Source organism: Grammomys surdaster, unplaced genomic scaffold, assembly GCF_004785775.1.
Source record: "Grammomys surdaster isolate TR1022 unplaced genomic scaffold, NIH_TR_1.0 135, whole genome shotgun sequence".
Taxonomy (NCBI): Eukaryota; Metazoa; Chordata; class Mammalia; order Rodentia; family Muridae; genus Grammomys; species Grammomys surdaster.
The window spans coordinates 5,474,017-5,491,185 of NW_021604593.1; the positions used below are offsets into that span (position 1 = coordinate 5,474,017).

The window sequence follows — 17,169 nt, forward strand, 5'->3', positions numbered from 1 at the left end:
TTTTTTTTTTTCTTTTAGTTTTTCGAGACAGGGTTTCTCTGCATAGCTCTGGCTGTCCTGGAACTCACTCTGTAGACCAGGCTGGCCTCAAACTCAGAAATCCGCCTGCCTCTGCCTCCCAAGTGCTGGGACTAAAGGCGTGCGCCAGCAACGCCCGGGTTACTTTTAACTTTTTTATTTTTATTTTTTTTAATTTTTTATTATTTTTTATAAACCTATTTATTCTATATATGTGAGTACACTGTAGCTCTCTTCAGACACACCAGAAGAAGGCACCAGATCTCATTATAGATGGTTGTGAGCCACCATGTGGTTGCTGGGACTTGAACTCAGGACCTCTGGAAGAGCAGTCAAGTGCTCTTAACCACTGAGCCATCTCTCCACCCCTACTTTTAACTTTAAAAAAAAAATTATTTATTTTTTATTTGTGCGTGTGTGTGTGTGTGTGTGCATCAGAAAGTGTCAGATTCTTTGGAACTGGTGATTGCAGGAAGCAAACAGACTTCTGGTAGAGTTGCAAGTATTTCTAACCTATTTTTTAAAAATCTTCATGTATTATTATGGGGGTGGCACACCCGAGTGTCACAGTGCACATTTGGGACCAGAGGACAGCTTGCAAGGCTCAGTTCTCTTTCTACGATGTGGGCCATCAGGTTTGACCGCAAGCATCGCTACTCACTGAGCTTCCTCCCTGACCCTGTCTTTATTTTTTAGGGTTTTATTAACTTTTGAGAGATTTAGGGGTCAAGCTCAGGCTTCATTTATAACAGGCAAGCACTCAACTACAAAGCTATACCCTCAGTGCAAAAGAAAAAAAAAATCCTGCCCCTCAAATAATACAGTGTGACCAGGCTGCTCAGACTGGTCTAAAGCCCATGGACTCAACTAATGTTCGCTTTATAAACACTACAAATGGTAACTGGCGAGGCTGAGGAGACGTTCAGGCCATGGAAAGCCATTATAAAGAGGTACCAAAAAACCAAAACCCGTGTTAAACTCTCTGCTACACAATGATGTGTAATTTAAAGTAAAACTGATTATAAGAGATGCGCTCACCCTGCAGGCCTAGGTGACCCGGAAGCACTCCGCATAGAGCTTTCTACTCGAGGACTGGCCACGTCAGGAGGCTGAGGAGGGAGGAGAGTTTTCCGAACTGCCATTCTGAAAGAAATGAGACAAACCAAGAAAATAGCAGTCCAAGATACACTTGCCAAACACACTTCTTCTAAACAGTGCAGCAGACGACAAGGCCTGCCCAGCACAGCCACTCAACAGTGCAACGACAAAGCCTCTGTATAACTCTGGCTGGCCTGGGAATCACTATACAGACCTGGTTAGCCTCAAATCAGCTATGATCGTCCTGCTTTGTCTTCCCGAATAACAGGATACACGTGCAGGTCACCACGTCCACCATTATGTTTCAATTGGCTTTTCTCCCCTCCCCTTCCCCCTTTTCTTGATACAGTTTTGTTATGTAATTTAGGTTGGCCCTGAACTCTGGATCCTCCTGTCTTAACCTTTTGAGAAAATGAGGTCACAGATATGTATCACCACAATAAGCTTAAATGGCTTTTTACAAAATGTAGCAAGTTCCAGCCACATCCCTACTCACTTCCTGCTATAAACTCCAAAGGGCAGCCACACAAGCTACTTCTAGCAAGGGATACCTCCTTTCTATCGCTTGGTACTATTAAAGCCCACGTTAAGGTGTTCACGAGCATTATCATGCCTTCTATGCTGAGAGAGATGAGAGCAAAGTTTTGGAGGCTCATAAAGAAACTGACCATGGAAGAATCAGAGAGCTCCTGTGTTGTCAACACAGGCCACACAGGCTCAGCTGAGAATACATTGGTTTTGGGTGGTGGGACACAATGACCTTAATACATTTAGTTTGAAAACAGTGGTGGGACCAAGTGACCATGAGACTGGATTTGAAAAAACAACAACAACAACAACAACAACAACAACAACAACAACAAAAGGCTAGAATCGCTGGGCGGTGGTGGCGCACGCCTTTAATCCCAGCACTTGGGAGACAGAGGCAGGCGGATTTCTGAGTTCGAGAGTTCGAGGCTAGCCTGGTCTACAGAGTGAGTTCCAGGACAGCCAGGGCTACACAGAGAAACCCTGTCTCGAAAAACCAAAAAAAATAAAAAATAAAAAATAAATAAAAAAAATAAAAAAAAATAAAAAAAAAATAAAAAAAAATTCTGAGTCTGTCATTTCCATTGCGTATTCACTGAGCTACTGCCATTTCACAAAGAGTGACCGCCTGTCATCCTGGCTTCTGGGAAGATACTAATTATGTGCTTAGGAAGTATTCATCCTGAAAAAAGTAATAACTATGTAAAAAAAATGGACCTAAGAAAATTTTATTTTTTATACTATTGTGGTTTAAAAAAAACATATTGTGTGTGTGTATATACATGTATGTACCATGGTATACGTGTCCTTCTACTGTATGTGTCCTTCTACCATATGCATTTGTTCTAAGGATGAAACTAAGATCATTAGTTGTGCCTTTAACTGCTGAGTCATCTCTTTGGTCCTTGCCAAACTTTTAGATAAAAGCAACAACTTTCAAGATACGCATAAGACAAAATAAACAAAACACGATTACATGTGTTCAGTCGAACTAATAAGATTAGGTATACATCATTCTTAATCTTTCTACATGTAAATTTAACTTTATTTGAGAATAGTGTTATTTTGTGTATGAGTATTTTGCTTGCATGTATGTCTGTGTACCATATTTGTGTCTAGTGCCCTGGGAAGCCAGAAGAGGGCATGTGATCTCCTGAAACTGGATTTACAGATGGCTGTGAGTCAATAGGTGGGTGCTAGGAATCGAACTTGGGTCCTCAGGAAGAGCAGTCAGTGCTCTTAACCACTGAGCCATCTCTCCAGCCCAGTGTAAACGGGGTCTTTGAAAGTGCAATTAAGGGGCTGGAGAGATGGCTTAGTGGTTAAGAGCACTGACTACTCTTCCAAAGGTCCTGAGTTCAAATCCCAGCAACCACATGGTGGCTCACAATCATCCGTAATGAGATTGGATGCCCTATTCTGGTGTGTCCTAAGACAGCGACAGTGTACTCATAAATAAAATAAACAAATCTTAAAAAAAAAAAAAAAAAAAAAGAAAGTGCAATTAAATAAACAGCCTGAGTAAGATCATTGTAAATTCAGGGTGTTCCCTAAATGTAATCACTAGTGCTTTAAGACAGAACAGAGACAGTGAGATGGACACAAAGGGAGGTCATTCCCTAGCCAAGGATGCAAACAAGTGCCACCAGGAGCCAGGACAGGGGGACAAACAAACACTCCAACACTGCCAACAACCTGATAGAGACTATGATTGTCAGATGAACAATTCTGTTGTTGTAAGCCACCAAATTTCTCTAACAATCCAACTTTAAGAAAGATGGGTGTGGCAGTATACATCTATAACTCCAGCACTTGGGAGACTAAGGCAGGAGGATAGTTCAAGGCCAGCCTGTCTCTAAAAAACAACAAAACCAAAACTGTTTCAGAAAAAAAACAAAAAAACAAAAACAAACGATGGGCTGGAGAGATGGCTCAGAGGTTAAGAGCACCGACTGCTCTTCCAGAGGTCCTGAGTTCAATTCCCAGCAACCACATGGTGGCTCACAACCATCTATAATGGGATCCGATGCCTTCTTCTGGTATGTCTGAACACAGCTGCAGTGTACTCATATACATAAAAATAAATAAATTAAAAAAAAAAAAAGAAGAAGCCTTGTCCAGCCCTACTCTTGGACAGGCAATAAAGGAGGTGAGTGAGCACATCAGAGAGGGGACATAGTATTCTCTGGAGTAAAAATCAGGGCGGTGGAGCACTAGATACTGTGAATGGCAGGTCTTCAGACCTAACTGCAGCCATTTTGTATTCAGTCTCTATTCTGCTCATAAGGTAAGAGTAAATTTAGGTTCTTAGACTCTACAGCACAGGGCTTCCCTACACTGGAAGGTATCTAAAGCACAGAATACTGCCTGTCACTAAAAATCAATCTCAATATGCTTGAAAAGCTGCTTGTCCTTATCAACAATTTATGTTTGATGGGAAAAAAATATACAATGTTCACATTAAAGAAACCCCAAGATACATCCAAAGAGTTAACTATAGGCTATATTAACAGTTCCAGGATTAGACTTTGTGCTTTTTTTTTTTTTTTTTGGAGGGGGGTAGATTTGTGAATTTGGAGAAAGTTGGAGCCATTTAAGAAGAGGGAACCTCAGCTGAGAAAACTTTGCCATAATACTGACCTACAGGCAAGTCTGCATTTTCTTGATTAATGATTGATACGGGAGGGCCCAGCTTACCACACCCCCTGGGTTGTACAAGAGCAGGCTGAACAAGCCAGGAAGTAGCACTTCTCCATGACCTTTGCCTCAGCTCCTGATGCCAGGCTTCAGCCTTGTGTTTCTGCCCTGACTTCAAGATGGGCTGTGATGTGTAAGCCAAGGGAATCTTGTCTTCCCAGGTTGCTCTGGTTATGGTCTTTAACACAGCAACAGAAGCAAATTGACACCTCTAGAGCTAGAGAGAGCCCCTCAAGCATACAGTATACAATCTATGCCTGGGATGGTGATTTCCTGACTGGAACGTCCTAGTCTGAGCAGGATGCAATTAACTGAGCTTAACTGTTTTGGAGACCGTTTTTATTTAAAATAAAATTTATGTCTGTGAGTGTTTTGCTTGCATGTACATTATGTGCACCATATGTGCATGCCTAGTGTCTAGAAGCAAGCAGAAGATCCCCTGAAACTGCGGCTCTAACTGTGGCTATGCTTGTGAATGCTATATGGATGCATTCTATAAGGTCCTCTGTAAGAGTATGACATGCTTGTGACTGCTGCACCTTCTCTCTAGACCTTGGAGAAAACTTAGAAGTGTAACAGATGAAATTAAGCTGTTCTCTGCATTGGATGTCAGAATCTACTACTTATGCCAAGTACACTTCTGAGTCTACTCACCCATCCGTGGCAGGTTTCTTCCGCAGTATGCTGGGCCGGGGAGACGAGCCCTGGGCTGGTGTGTTGGTGCTAGCACTCTGACTGTGAGTCTGGACCACTGTGGTTGCTGCTGGAGCAGCACTGAATGGATTGCTAATGGGGTTGGCTACAATTGTAGCTCCATCTGCCAACACCACTGCTGAAAGAGAAGTGAGGACAGGAGAGAGAAGCACAGCCTTTATCTCAATGCCACCTCAGACACAAACACCATGGAGACGCCTGGTATTAGGTATTCCCGCTACAAATGTCCTAATTCAAGAAGTAAGAAGCCTAGCATATGAAGTCTTGTGTTTGATCCTTAGAAAACTCCTATTCTCAAAAGAGAAGAAACAGAAGAAACAGCACTAGGCTCATTTGCTTACAAGGCACACTGGGAAAAGTCACCAAGTCTACCAATGCACATTATACTACCACGCATCACTTTTGTTCATGTGTATGGATCTTTGGGCTGTAGGTATGACTGCTTTAATCTCCCAATTACTGTTACAATTGGTATATAGTATTACACTCTTTTTTTTCTTTTTTTGAGACAGGGTTTCTCTGTGTAGCCCTGGCTGTCCTGAAACTCACTCTCTAGACCAGGCTGGCCTCGAACTCAGAAATCCACCTGCCTGTGACTCCCAAGTGCTGGGATTAAAGGCGTGCGCCACCATCACCCGGCAGTACTACATTCTAATCTTTTTGAAAATACATTAAAAAACCAACTAACCAATACTTTAAGCACAATGACTCATTCTGTTTTATATGATTATTCTACTATAGTATTTTGCCATGAACATTAATAATATTAAGATAACATTAAGATTTTGCTGCTTAAATACAACTCTGGAGAAAATGAAAAATTAAGTGAGGACACTGTAAGGTAATTTTGCTCTTTTAACTTGAGCTTTTTATAGAGCTCTTCTGACTGAGTGCGAATTCGGATTAGGATGTCCACATATGCTATTTCTAAGAGTTATTCCTATTTTCACTTTACGTGTATTGACTGAATGTGTGTTTATAAACTGTTTGTGTGCACTGTCCATGAAGGCCAAGAGCCAGCGTGGTATCCCCTGGAACTGAAGTTACAGAGAACTGTTAGTTGGTATCCAGGAGCTGGGTAACATGCCTGGGTCTTCTGGAAGAGCAAGCAGCATTCTAACTACTGAGCTGGCTCTTGAGCTTTTTTTTTTTTTTTAAAATTCCTTCTCTTGCTTTTTTTTTTTACACTCCAGATTTCACTCCCTTCTCAGTCCACCCTCTAGCTGTTCCACATTCCATACTTCCCCCCGACCAGACTTTTTTTTTTTTTTTTTTAAGACAGGATCTCACTACATAGCTCTGGCTGTCCTGGAACTTAGTATGTAGACCAGGCTGATCTCATAGAAATCTACTCTGCCTCCCAAGTGCTGGGTTTAAAGGTGTGTAGCATCTTTTGGGGCTCACACATACTATTTTTAACGTGAATCTATAGGTAAATTCTAAGCAAGTCATCTTACAAAGCCCGATAGTGGCAGGGCCAAGATTAAAGCCCAAGCATACTTCTCCCATGCATTTATTTTAAAACTCAACTCAATTTCTTCTCTTTCTTGTGTTTACACAAATGGCAGCGCTCATGTGGTTTTCTCATTCTGCTGAAGACTGATTCCAGGTTGTGTGGCTGGCTTCTGTTTGATTGCCCCTGTATTTGTAGAGTGCCCCCCCCTTTTCCCATCAAAGAGTTAAATTTACCTGAGGTTTTTCCTTCAGGCTGTGGCTGCTGATTACCCATTGGTGCTGGCTGAAGCCCCTGAGTGTTGATTGGGGCTGCTGAATGGATTCCTTGGGTGCCAATTGGTGCAGGCTGGATCCCTGATGTCCCAATGGGGGCTGGCTGGATTCCCTGTGTACTGATGGGTGCTGGCTGGATCCCCTGGATATGTCGGGCATGTGAGGCATCCACTGTCATCAGCTGCATGGGGTTCAAGTGGACTGTAGATGCTACACCAACGCCAGTCTGAGCTGTGATGGTGGAGTTTGGGGCCTGAGCTGAAACTGAAAATAACACAGAAGGTCAGCTCCAGATACACATAGAGATAACAGAAAAGTGAACAGTTTCCTCACTATGTTGGGGTAGGGCGTATAGCTGAGTGGCAGAGCATTTTTACCTAGCATGTAACAAGGCTCAGGGTTCAATCCTCAGCTGCTATTATACTCAGCACAGAAAACTATGTACTAAGAATCGTTTTTCTTTTTATTACCTACCAATTTCTTTTTGCAAAATTATCAGGATTACAATAAAATTAGAATGTTGGGCTTATAATCTTAGTATTTAAGAGGATGAGGCAGGAGGACTGTTGTAAGTTCTAAGTGAGCCTGAGTTACATAGCGAATACTAGGCAAGCCTGGGCTACATTTTAAGAGTCAGTCTTAAAATAATCTTACCAGATTATAAATATTAGCTAGACAACAGTGCTAAAGAATAATATAAAACTCCTAAAATAACCCACGGGTTGACCAGGTCAAGAATGTTTGCTTTAACTGATAGAGATCCTGTCAAAGGCACTTCTAGTTGCGTGTCTTTGTGTGGGTATGTGCACATCTCTGTGGGTATACTTGGAGGCCAGAAGCACTGGATTCCCCGGAGCTGGAGTTATAGGCAGACATGAGCTGCCTGCGAGATGCAGCTGTGGGAATGAAATCTGGGTCCTCAGGTAAGAGCAGTGCACTCTCAACCACTGAGCCACTGCTCCAGCCCCACAGGAGAATTCTTATTACTGGAATAACCATGAAAGGGTAGAATCTATTTCCACGTTTATAAAATATTTTAGAGCACAAGAAATTTGAAAAACAGTACTGTTCAAATGGGAATATAAAGTCACATACAATTTTCAGTTTTCCAGTAACCACAATGAAAACTACAAGTGGGAGCCTCAGAAACAGTGCAGTGGTGAGAGACCCTGAGTCTGCTTCCCAGCACCCATGTCATTGGCTTACACCCCTGCAACTACAACTCCAGTGTACTCGATGCCCTTTGGACTCACCCCTTGGGTAGCAGCACTCGCACATAAACACAGAACCCCCCCACACAAATCATTAAAAACAAAAATAAAGAATAGGAAAAGGAGGGCTGGAGAGACAGCTCAGCAGTTTAGTCCCAGTACCATGTCTGGTGATTCAAAACCATCTGCAAGTGCAGCTTTAGACGAGCTGAAGCCAGCTTCTGGCCTCCGTGGGCACCTGTGCTCACATACATGCAATCTCCACATAACAGACACACAAGTGAATAATGAAATAAACATTTAAAAATAGCATCTCTCAGTGACTAAGTAAATAAATTAATTAATAAACAGATCAGAAACCTGGTGCGGTGGTTCATGTCTGCAATCGCCACACACTGAAGGGGGAGGATCAAAAGTTCAAGGTCACCTCCTGTTACTCAACACATCAGCCCAACATACCGGGATCTTGCTTCCAAGTAACAAAAACAGGGTGAGGAGATGGGTCAGTAGGTAAGGGCGTTTATGGCCTGGCCTGATGATGTAAGTTCTAACTCCCAAACCTGTGGAACTGCGTGAGGGTATCCTGGGTCATGGTTGAGCAGGTGCCTAGAACCCCGAGACTCTGCGTGAGTACCGGCAGGAGTTCGGCACGCCCCAGAATCCAGAGTCCTGAAAAGCAGTCATGTCTTCATAGAATTACATTGTTCAGTCACATAGGCCAGACTATAGGCCTCAGGCCCTAGGGATTTACATACTAATAAAGGCCAGAGGGCAGAGCAAATTAAGTATGCCTCCCCCCTGATCCTCCCCCAATCCTCCCCTTTTCTCCCTCCCTATATAACTAACTCGGGACTGCCCTGAGTTCTGGGGAGTATGCCTAGATCCAACTATCATCCGCCATGACAATAAACCTTTCTGGAACCAAGGACTTCCTCATGTTATTGGGGCCTACCGCTGCCAAGGCCTCCAGGCCGCTGGAACCATAGGATTCTTCCTGAATGTGGGACCCGCCGCAGCGTGGAAGCCCCTCTGGGCCCCCACCGCTGTGGCGGTCTCTAAATTTCTCCACACAAACCCACACGGTAGAAGGAAGGAACCAGCCCCCATAATTATTCTCTGCCCCACGTGCAGACACACGATGCAGTGTCATGGGGAACGTGCGGTGGCTGGAGGACACTGCTATATGTAAACTCAGGGCAGGAAACTTGGCCTAAGTAGCTTGACACACTGAGCCATCTCACCTGCTCAGGCTTTTGGTTTTTAAAGACAGGCTCTTACATATCTCAGGCTGGACTCAAACTTGCTATGTAGCAGACAACCTTGAAGTATGTGGAAGACAATCCATGCTCTTCAGTGTTCAGAATTTTGGCATAAATCATCAAGCTTGGTTTACATCAAACCAGAGCTCTGTGCATGCTGGGCAATTGCCTTACCAACTGAGCCATATCCTCATCCTGAAACTGGTTTGTTTGTTTTTTGGACTGGGCCAGTCAGAGTCACACAGGTAGGTCTGCAAGTTGCTACGTAACCCAGGCTAATATTGAATGTGTGATCCTTCTCCCTCAGCTTCCTACATGCTAGGATTCTATCATATATAATACAACCCTACACCTGGCTCACTCTGGACAAGGCTCTGAGATCTAGGGAAAAAAGTTATACAAACTCAAAGGTAAGAATTTTTTCTAGGGATGAGGAGAGAGTTGGTTTAGCAGTTAGGAGTGCTTCCTGCTCTCTCAGACTCATGTTCATGCTGCTTATAAATGCTGGTAACTCCAGCTCAAAGGAATCTGAGACTCAAACACATGTGTATATAGACTCACACATAAATAAACCTTACAAAAAAAAGAAAAAGAAAGAAAGAAAAAGTACTTTTCCAGGCACGGTGGGGCACACCTCTAATCCTAGTACTCTGGAGGCACAGGCAGACAGAGCTCTGTGAGTTCAAGGGTAGGTAGCCTAGTCTACTCAAGATGACCTTGAGTTCTAGACAGCCAGGACTGTTACACAGAGAAACCTTTACTCAAAAACCAAAAAACCAAAACCAAAACACCCCCCCCCAAAAAAAACAAAACACAAAACAAAAAAATCCACACTTATTTTTCTGGGTTATCTGATAAATCAGTATTTAAATCAGGATGGCAAATTAAGTATACCAAGACTAAAAACCAACAACCCCTTTCCCCCGTAGAATGTAACTTTATTCATAGAAATTATATCATTAAATATATTAACATGATTATTCTCAGGGTAGGATAAAACTATTCAAATACCACAAATAAGAAACCGCCCTTCATAGATGATAAGACTGTTGTTTAAAGGTGCTTGCAGTCTTACATGATCTGAATCTGGCAAGAAGCTAGAATCAAAGTATCTCTTACTGAAATACTCTGATCAATTTCTTTCTCATTGCTGACAAAAGTGACAACATGCAAAAGCTTCTTCAGCATGCGCTCATACCTGGGTACTGGCGGATAGTGGACACAGAACTGGTGATGGGCGTGTAGGTGTGAGCAGCCAGTGGGTAGGCAGAGGGTGGGTAAGTTGGCAAGAAGTACTGGAACTGAACAGGAACGGAAGGTCTAGAAATACAGCACAGATTACATGAAACAAAGTGATTTTCTTCAAAGGAAAATCTCCTAGACTATCTCCTAGACTCCCTTGATATCTTGCACACCACCACACAGATTCTCTCAACTGAGTCCCAACCTTACATCAAAGGACAAAACCAAGAAGCTGTAAACAAGTAAATGGTTACTATTAGTACCCATGTCAATTAGTGTCAACAAAAGTCTCTATAGATGACTTTTAAAAACTTTATGAATGTTTCTGAGAAAGACAATTTCCAAGACAAGTGACAAACCCTAGTTGATGAGATGTTCATTTGAGTCCAAGAGTTTGAGGTGACCATGGTGCCACAGCAAGATCCCTTCTCTAGTCAATCAGCAACCAATTCACTACTCCACTCGAAACACAGTTATTTTTGTTGGAAAATTTAATCAAACATGCATAGAAAAATAAACCTAATTTATAGAAACTAATTCAGAGACGAGAAAATAGGAAATGAGATTTATTTTGTTTTTCTGAACTTAATACTTTCTTGATATCAAAAATGGTCAGGGAAAGTATGAGAAAAGATGACGAATAAATTTTACTCTATACTTAGACTAAAGAACTGTACAAAAAATTGAATTACACAGAGAAACAAGTCCTTCACAATCAAAGTTTGTCAGAGGAAGAAAAGAGTAACTCAGCTACAATTTCTATTCATGCTTTACATATTTAAAAATCCAAAGAAAGCAACTATTTGAAGCAGCTTAATTTTTTTTCCAAAAACATGGCACACCCTTTATGAAACAAAGTCTTAAAACAGGAACAGAACTTGCATTCATTGCAGTACAGATGGGATGGAATGACATCTATCAGAGACTGCCATTACGGCAGAAATAAGACAAGGGTGCTCACCATCTGCAGTAAGACTGCAGTTTAACTCTACCATTTACTTCATGTGTATGGGTGTTTGGACTGCATGTATGCATGTGGACCATGTTCACAGTGTCCTTGGAGGCCAGAGTGGGACTTGGATTCCCTGGAGTGCAGTTACAGATAGTTGTAGGCTGCCATGTGGATGCTGGGAACTGAACTCAGATCCTCTGAAGAGCAACCAGCCCCTAACTGCTGAGCCATCCTACTGATACCATATTGAAAACTCTGGCTACTTCCTAAAATAAATGAAAACCAAAAGATAATGTTTATACGCAACAAGCAACTAACAACTGTCCTGCCTATTTGTAGATGAAATGTAAATGCTTGCATTGAAAATCTAAGAGAACATACAAAATTTTAGAAGTAATAAGAACATTTAGCTTGGTAGATAGACATTAAAGCAATGTATTAAGTAAAACCATAAGCATTCCTAAAAGAATTACACTGTGGGGAAAGGAATACAGCTATGGAATGGGACTGAACTGGAAGTGTCAGTATGCCTTCAAATGTCACTCACTTCTGACCTTAGCCTGCTGCAAAGGCATACAGGATCAACAACCTATAGCTAAAGCCAAGCAAAGGTTGAAGTGCAGGTCTCCAAAGGATCCAAAGACTCCTGGAAAACAGCAGCTTCCTGGGCTCAGAGGCTATGTGTGTGGTAGGAAATAAAGGAAGGGCTAGAGCGGAAGGGAGATGGTGAATCCCACAAATATGGTCTTAAGGGTATCCCAAAGGAAACCATTTTAACTCCAAACAAATGGCAGCAATGAATAAAACTAAATTCCGAGCCCACTAATTAATAAAACTAAATTCATAGGCTCAGATTGATTAAAAAAACAAACAAAACTCAAATAAATAAATATACACAGGGAAGTTTCTTCACCTCAGAAAGCAAACCATGACATGGAAGAAGCAACAGAAAAGTCAGTCCTTTGCAAATATCCTAACTAATTTGGCCATGAATTATCAAAACATTACAATGATTGAATAAAAAGACACAGTCTCAAAGTTGTTGTTATTGATACAGGGTTTCATTACATAATCCTGTCTGTCCCGGAATTCTTTATGTAGACCAAGCTGCTCTGAAACTCATGGAGATTCTGATTGCCTTTTGCCTCCCAAGTGCTGGGGTTAAAGGTGTGTGCCAACACACCTGGCAGTCTCAGTATTTTATACAGGCTCTAAAGCATCTTGCTTGAGTCTACTCTTTCCCTGCATATCCAATTCTGAATAGTTCCCCACTATTAAAACAATAATGACAACAGCAGCAACAACAACAACAACAACAACCTAGTATTTCTTCAGCTTGTTCACAAAAACCAACTCCCCCAACCCCTTCCCCCCAAAAAAACCCACTCCAATCTAATGGTGAGGACATAATATGACAAAACCAAAGTGCTATTGTACAATATAACTGGCCTGTTAATGGGACAATGAAGGTGTAGAAAGGAGAATGGACAGCTACACAATCATTTCAATTATCTGTAATTGCTTACAAGAATATACTGCTCTTAGGAGAAACAAATATAAGTACTTATAGAAAAGGGTTATGATCTTGCAACACATTCTACAAATAGTTAAGAAACAAAACATCAAACCCAGAAACAGAACAAAACTTAACACAGCCAAGAAATGGATACCAGAATAACCACCAGGAGAATAATGGCTTTCATAACACTAAAATAGAAATTCAATAGTGTATTATTTTCAGGAAAAAAGCAAAGCAATACCATGAGAGATGAGGGCAATTGAGACATTGCCTCCTACCTGTTGTCATTTCGGGTTTCCATGGCCACAGGATTGGGAGAGGCCCGATGGCCAGAAATGGGAATCAGGCTACTCCTCTCCGAAGGGTAATCAGGCTGGATCCGAGGGGAAGTGTGTGTGATCTGCTGGGGCACCACCTTAGCTAAAGATAATAAAGCATCAATTCCATTACTACTCATGGACGAGCCAGACATGGTAAGTAGTAGTATCCTTATAAATGTCGAGTTTGCCTTCACCTAACATGCCTTTTACTTTCAGCCTGGCTTTTCGGGGATCCCAAGATTGAACTAATTAGAGGCTTAAGAAATTCACCGATGTACAAGCAAGAGGGTCTCTAGAATTAGCATAAAAAATGAGCATGGTAGCGTGACCTTGGGACGGAGACAGTCTTCCCTTGGAAAATAAAAAGTGGGGGGATGCCTGGGGCTCATGGGCAAGCTAGCCTAGCCTACTTGGCAAGTTCCAGGTAAGAGACCCTGCTCAAAATATAAGGTGGATGGCTCTCTGAAACTGAAGTTGACTTCTAGTCTCCACAACCATCTGTGTGTACATGCACATATGCACACATACACCGCAACCATTAACACACGTCACACATGCACACACATATCAGCAAAATATTTTGATATAAAATGGGAATGATTTTAGAAGAAATTAGAGGATAGTCATATCCTTGGGATAGCACTCACATGAAAACTAAGGGTAGCCGGGCGGTGGTGGCGCACGCCTTTAATCCCAGCACTTGGGAGGCAGAGGCAGGAGGATTTCTGAGTTCGAAGAGTTCGAGAGTTCGAGCGTTCGAGGCTAGCCTGGTCTACAGAGTGAGTTCCAGGACAGCCAGGGCTACACAGAGAAACTCTGTCTCGAAAAACCAAAAAAACCAACAAAACAAAAACAAAAACAAAAACAAAAACAAAAAAAACCCTAAGGGTAAATCAACTGTTATATTCTCCCTACTGTTACATGTTGGATTTTACCTTAATAGTCTACCAAATATCTCCAAAGTTCAAACTCTCCTCAGTTCAGACCATGATTTATGTTTCTAACTGCATCAGCAAAGTTAACTTCAACTTCTTACTATATAGAATATATTCAGGTACAGTTTGATGAAAAGTCAAATCTGGGTTGGTGAGATGGCCCAGTGGAAAGGGCACTTGTCCGGAAGCCTGATCTCTGGGACCCACTCATGTAGTGAAAAAAGGGACTTACTCCTCCGAGGTATCTCCTGTTGCCATACAGACATAAAAGTAATCAGTCAAGTCCAAGAAAGTCTGCATACTCGGGAGACTGTCACTGATCTTTCCACTATTTCTTAATGCCAAATGTATATGGCAAGTTAATATTAAAAGTCAAATTCAAGAGGTGGAGGTGGCTCACCACTTAAGAGCACTCACATGGTGGCTCACAACCCAACTGCAGGAGATTCAACATTCTTTTTTCTGGTCTCTGCAGCCACCACACACACATAAGTCAGCAAAATACTTATATACTCTAAAACAAGTAATTCTTTCAACAATAATAATGAAGAAATCCTTCCCCAGGGTCTAGCTGAGTGGGTTGGTCTGATCCTCCTCCCCGTGCATGCTCTCCAAGTCTCCAGAACAAGCCTGGGTCCCACATCTAGGGTCTTGGACCAGTCTTGCCACCTCTGCCTCTAGGCTCCTACAAGTACGCCCTTCCCCACCTGGCTACAACCTACAGGCCCTTCTCATGACGTATCCCACCTTTCTTTCCATTTGGATCCTGTACATCCTTCACTAGGGCCTAGTGTCTGTCCTGTGCATACAGCCCTTCCAACTGCCTGGTCTACCCCCAATCCAGGCTTATACCAGGACACATGTATGCCAGCCCAGGTTCCCACGTCTACTTCACTCCACTTAAGTCATAGCCAACCTGAAGGCCTAACCTGGCCTGCACGGCCTAGGTTCTGCCCCAACCTACTCTGGTCATATCGCATAGAGAAGTAACAAAAGAGTCGACATACCTAGATATCATCATAAAAATACAAACAATATAAAAGATCAAGGTAGTATGCACCCCCAAACTTATCAGTCCTATAGTAATGGTCACAAATGAGAACTACCTAAAGATGAGGCCCAGAATTTAAAAGAACAATAAAAAACTTCATCAAAGAATTCAAAAAGTTTGAAGAACACAAAAACAGCTCAATGACCTTAAAGAGAATAAAATGAATGGCGCCAACAAAACACAAACAAGGCTGATGGAAATGACAGAAAACTGAATTCAATAAACAAACGTAATAACTCAGGGTGAGATGAAGACAGAACTGAAAATTCCAAACAGCCCAACCAGGAAATACAAAGGAGAGTCCTCCAAAATAGACTGAGTCAAGCACAGTATCAGGACTTGAAGACAAAGCAGAGAGGACCTAGAAGAGATAAGCAAAGAATACAAACCAAACCAAACCAAACCAAACCAGGAAAGGAACATACAGGAAACGTGGGACACCATGAAAAGACCAAGGGTTTACGCTAGAGAGGAGACAAGGGAAAGAATCCCAGGAAATGACACAGACTGATGGCTGACAAGACCATTGAAGAAAATGTCTCAAAACTAAAGAAGGACATACCCAAACAGATACAAGCACAAACAAGACAAACAAGACCAGAAAAGAACACCCCTACAGCACATCCTAGTTAAACAACTAAGGGAGAGAGTATGTAAAGGTGCAAGAGAAAACAAAACACAAGTCACAAGTAAAGGAAAATCTATCAGAATACCAACTGACTTCTCAGTGGAAACTTTGAAAGCCAGAAGAGCTTGGAGTAATGCATTCCAACTCCTAAAAGACTGCCAACGAACACTAATTTACCCAGCAAAGCTGTCTGCCACAGTTGAAAGAGAAAGAAAAATGTCCCATGATAAAAAACAGCACCATTGCCGGGCGGTGGTGGCGCACGCCTTTAATTCCAGCACTTGGGAGGCAGAGGCAGGCGGATTTCTGAGTTCGAGAGTTCGAGGCTAGCCTGGTCTACAGAGTGAGTTCCAGGACAGCCAGGGCTATACACAGAGAAACCCTGTCTCGAAAAACCAAACCAAAAAAAAAAAACAAAAAAAAAAACAGCACCACCAAAAATTAAAACACACATACAATCAACTTTCAATAACTTTATATATTAACGGACTAAATTCTCCAATCAAAAGACACTGGCTGAATTGATCAAGAAACAATTCATTGATCTACTGTCTACAAGAAATACAGCTTTAAAGATAGGCAATGCCTTAGAGTGAAATAGAAGGGGACACAGCAGGAATCCTCGATTCTGACAAAACAGACACCAACTCAACACTTATCAGAAGAAGTAAAGTGTTCTTCATTCTAATCAAGAAAACAATTAACAAAGAAAACATTAGTATTTTAAACCCAATGCACCAAACTTTGGTGGATCCAATTTCATACAAAGTCTACTAATGGAATTAAAGACACAGATCAACATCAACCACTGATACAAGGTGATTTCTTTTTTTTTTTTTTTTTTGGTTTTTTTTCAAGACAGGGTTTCTCTGAGTAGCCCTGGCTGTCCTGGAACTCACTCTGTAGACCAGGCTAGCCTTGAACTCTCAAACTCAGAAATCCGCCTGCCTCTGCCTCCCAAGTGCTGGGATTAAAGGCGTGCGCCACCACCGCCCGGCACAAGGTGATTTCAATACCTACTTTCCTCAACAGGTCATCTGAACAAAACCTAAGAGGAGAAATATCAGAGAGAAAAGACAACATACATCCAATAGACTTAACAGATGACTACAGAATACTGCACCCAAACGTCAAATAATATACACTCCATTCAGCAGCACCAGGAAGCTTCTCTAAAACAAGACCACTCCTAGAACACAAAATGAATTTTAACAAATTCAGAAAGATTAAAATAATCCCACATATCCTCTTTGACTATGACCATAATAA

The 17,169-nt window shown here is 41.9% G+C and overlaps 1 protein-coding gene across 3 annotated transcripts in view; it reads right to left on the reverse strand.

Moving 5' to 3' along the window:
- The window catches only part of Sap130 (Sin3A associated protein 130), a 70,894-nt gene that overhangs the window by 23,903 nt on the left and 29,822 nt on the right, over positions 1-17,169 (reverse strand). For 2 of the 3 annotated variants that reach the window (XM_028762738.1, XM_028762741.1), the window contains exons 11-15: positions 13,245-13,386; positions 10,452-10,573; positions 6,745-7,047; positions 4,996-5,173; positions 1,057-1,161 (exon numbers count right to left, since the gene is read on the reverse strand). In XM_028762738.1, coding sequence (XP_028618571.1) covers positions 1,057-1,161; positions 4,996-5,173; positions 6,745-7,047; positions 10,452-10,573; positions 13,245-13,386 — 850 coding nt within the window. The remainder of the gene's footprint in view (positions 1-1,056; positions 1,162-4,995; positions 5,174-6,744; positions 7,048-10,451; positions 10,574-13,244; positions 13,387-17,169) is intronic. The other variant, XM_028762740.1, reaches the window with a different exon arrangement.